Source organism: Rutidosis leptorrhynchoides, chromosome 2, assembly GCF_046630445.1.
Source record: "Rutidosis leptorrhynchoides isolate AG116_Rl617_1_P2 chromosome 2, CSIRO_AGI_Rlap_v1, whole genome shotgun sequence".
Taxonomy (NCBI): domain Eukaryota; kingdom Viridiplantae; phylum Streptophyta; class Magnoliopsida; order Asterales; family Asteraceae; genus Rutidosis; species Rutidosis leptorrhynchoides.
The window spans coordinates 596,644,994-596,646,754 of record NC_092334.1 but is presented as its reverse complement, the minus strand read 5'-3'; the positions used below and the strand labels follow the sequence as shown (position 1 = coordinate 596,646,754).

At 39.0% G+C, this 1,761-nt stretch overlaps 1 protein-coding gene across 1 annotated transcript; it reads right to left on the bottom strand.

Annotated features, from left to right (window-relative positions):
* Nucleotides 1-207: 207 nt before the first annotated feature.
* LOC139889924 (uncharacterized) lies at nt 208-1,104 on the bottom strand. The gene has a single exon (XM_071872837.1). It carries the CDS (start codon nt 1,102-1,104, stop codon nt 208-210), a length of 897 nt encoding a protein of 298 aa, XP_071728938.1.
* Nucleotides 1,105-1,761: the final 657 nt, after the last annotated feature.

The following is a 1,761-nucleotide window of genomic DNA, read 5'->3' as shown; positions in this document are numbered from 1 at the left end:
TATATATATATATATATATATATATATATATATATATGTATATATATATATATACATACATACATATATTGAAAAGCAAGTAATTTGTATTAATAACCAATGAATACAAAGAGAATAAACCTCTAATAGAGCATTGGAGACAAGCACGACTACATACTAGAACACGAATGGTACAAAAACATATATGAACACGAAAAAGACTATTAACTAGCGCCCGAGAGATACAATTCCATCAACTCGAAAGGCAAGATGAGGGACTTGAGATCCACACGAGCCAATCGAGTTTCTTGACCTTCGATCTTGTTGATATCCACTCGAACGACCTTTGTTGTTTCTATTTTTCCATATAAGGTAAGCACTAATCCATCTAACAGCTAGCCAAACCTTCTTTCCAAACTTAGAGGTATTTGAAGCGGGATCATCACCAAGGACTTCTTGAATACTAAAGCTAGAAAAGGAACCCATATTCCACCATTTATAAACCCTATCCCAAATATCGAGAGCATTTTTACAAAAGATAATTGAGTGTTCAACGGATTCCAAATCATCATCGCAAACTGGGCAACGAACACTATCAAGGTCAATCCCCCGCTTGTCTAATTCTATTCGAACTGGAAGTCTCTTTTTAAGGGTCCGCCACGCGAAGATCTCAATCTTTTTTGGTATAATGTTGTTACGTATGGTACATAAAGATGATACATTTGATCCAAGTAACTGGGCATCAATTGACGATGCGAGAGAGTTGACCCGAAACAAACCATCACTATCTAAGGTCCATACCCATCGGTTCTGACCACCACCCTGCTCGAACCCGAAGGATTTGATTAGCCCTGTAAGCACGTAGAGTTCATCTGTTACTCGACCAGCAGGAGATCGCACCCAGTTGTTGTTTAAAGTCAACTCATTGCTGCCACTTAAAACTCGTTCCTTCACAGTTACATCCACGTTACTTTCTAATCTATAAAGTCTAGGAAATAGACTAGAGAGTTTGTCAACACCAATCCAATGATCATGCCAGAAAGACGTGTTGCCACCATCATGTATTGATCTGCGAAAACAGTTTCTAAACTCCACCTGAGATTGCTCAATAGCAATTCCTTCCATTATAATGTTAGTCCACATCCCAGGTACCAGAGAGGTAGAACTCCCCGTAACCAGTCCGCCAAAAACACCATGTATAGTATGTATGATTTTAACCCAAAAAGGTTTGGTTTCCGTTTTAAACCTCCACTACCACTTCCCCAAAAGAGCCAAGTTTTTACTTTTTAAAGACCCGATGTTAAGTCCCCCATTTTCATAAGAATTTATTACACCCTCCCATTTAACCCATGGTATTTTTTGTTGTGAACCCGACCCGCCCCAAACAAATTGCATCTTACACTCTCAAGAAGTTTGATCACACATTGCGGGGCACGGAATAGCGAGAAGTAGTACAATGGGAGACTCGAAAGAACCGATTTAATGAGTACCAATCTTCCACCAACGGACATTGATCTCATGTTCCAACTTGATCATCTTTTTTCGAATTTATCAATAACCGGTTGCCAATCACTAACCTTTTTCATCTTGGAGCCAATTGGGATACCGAGGTAGATAAAGGGAAAATTACCGACTTGGCAACCTAAGTGTTGAGCCACGGGGATGATATCCGCATGATTTACATTTACTCCGTAAACGTAACTTTTACTAAAATTCACTTTTAATCCGGAAGCTAGCTCGAAGCATTTAAGTACGTTGCGGATATTAAAAGCATTTGTTTGA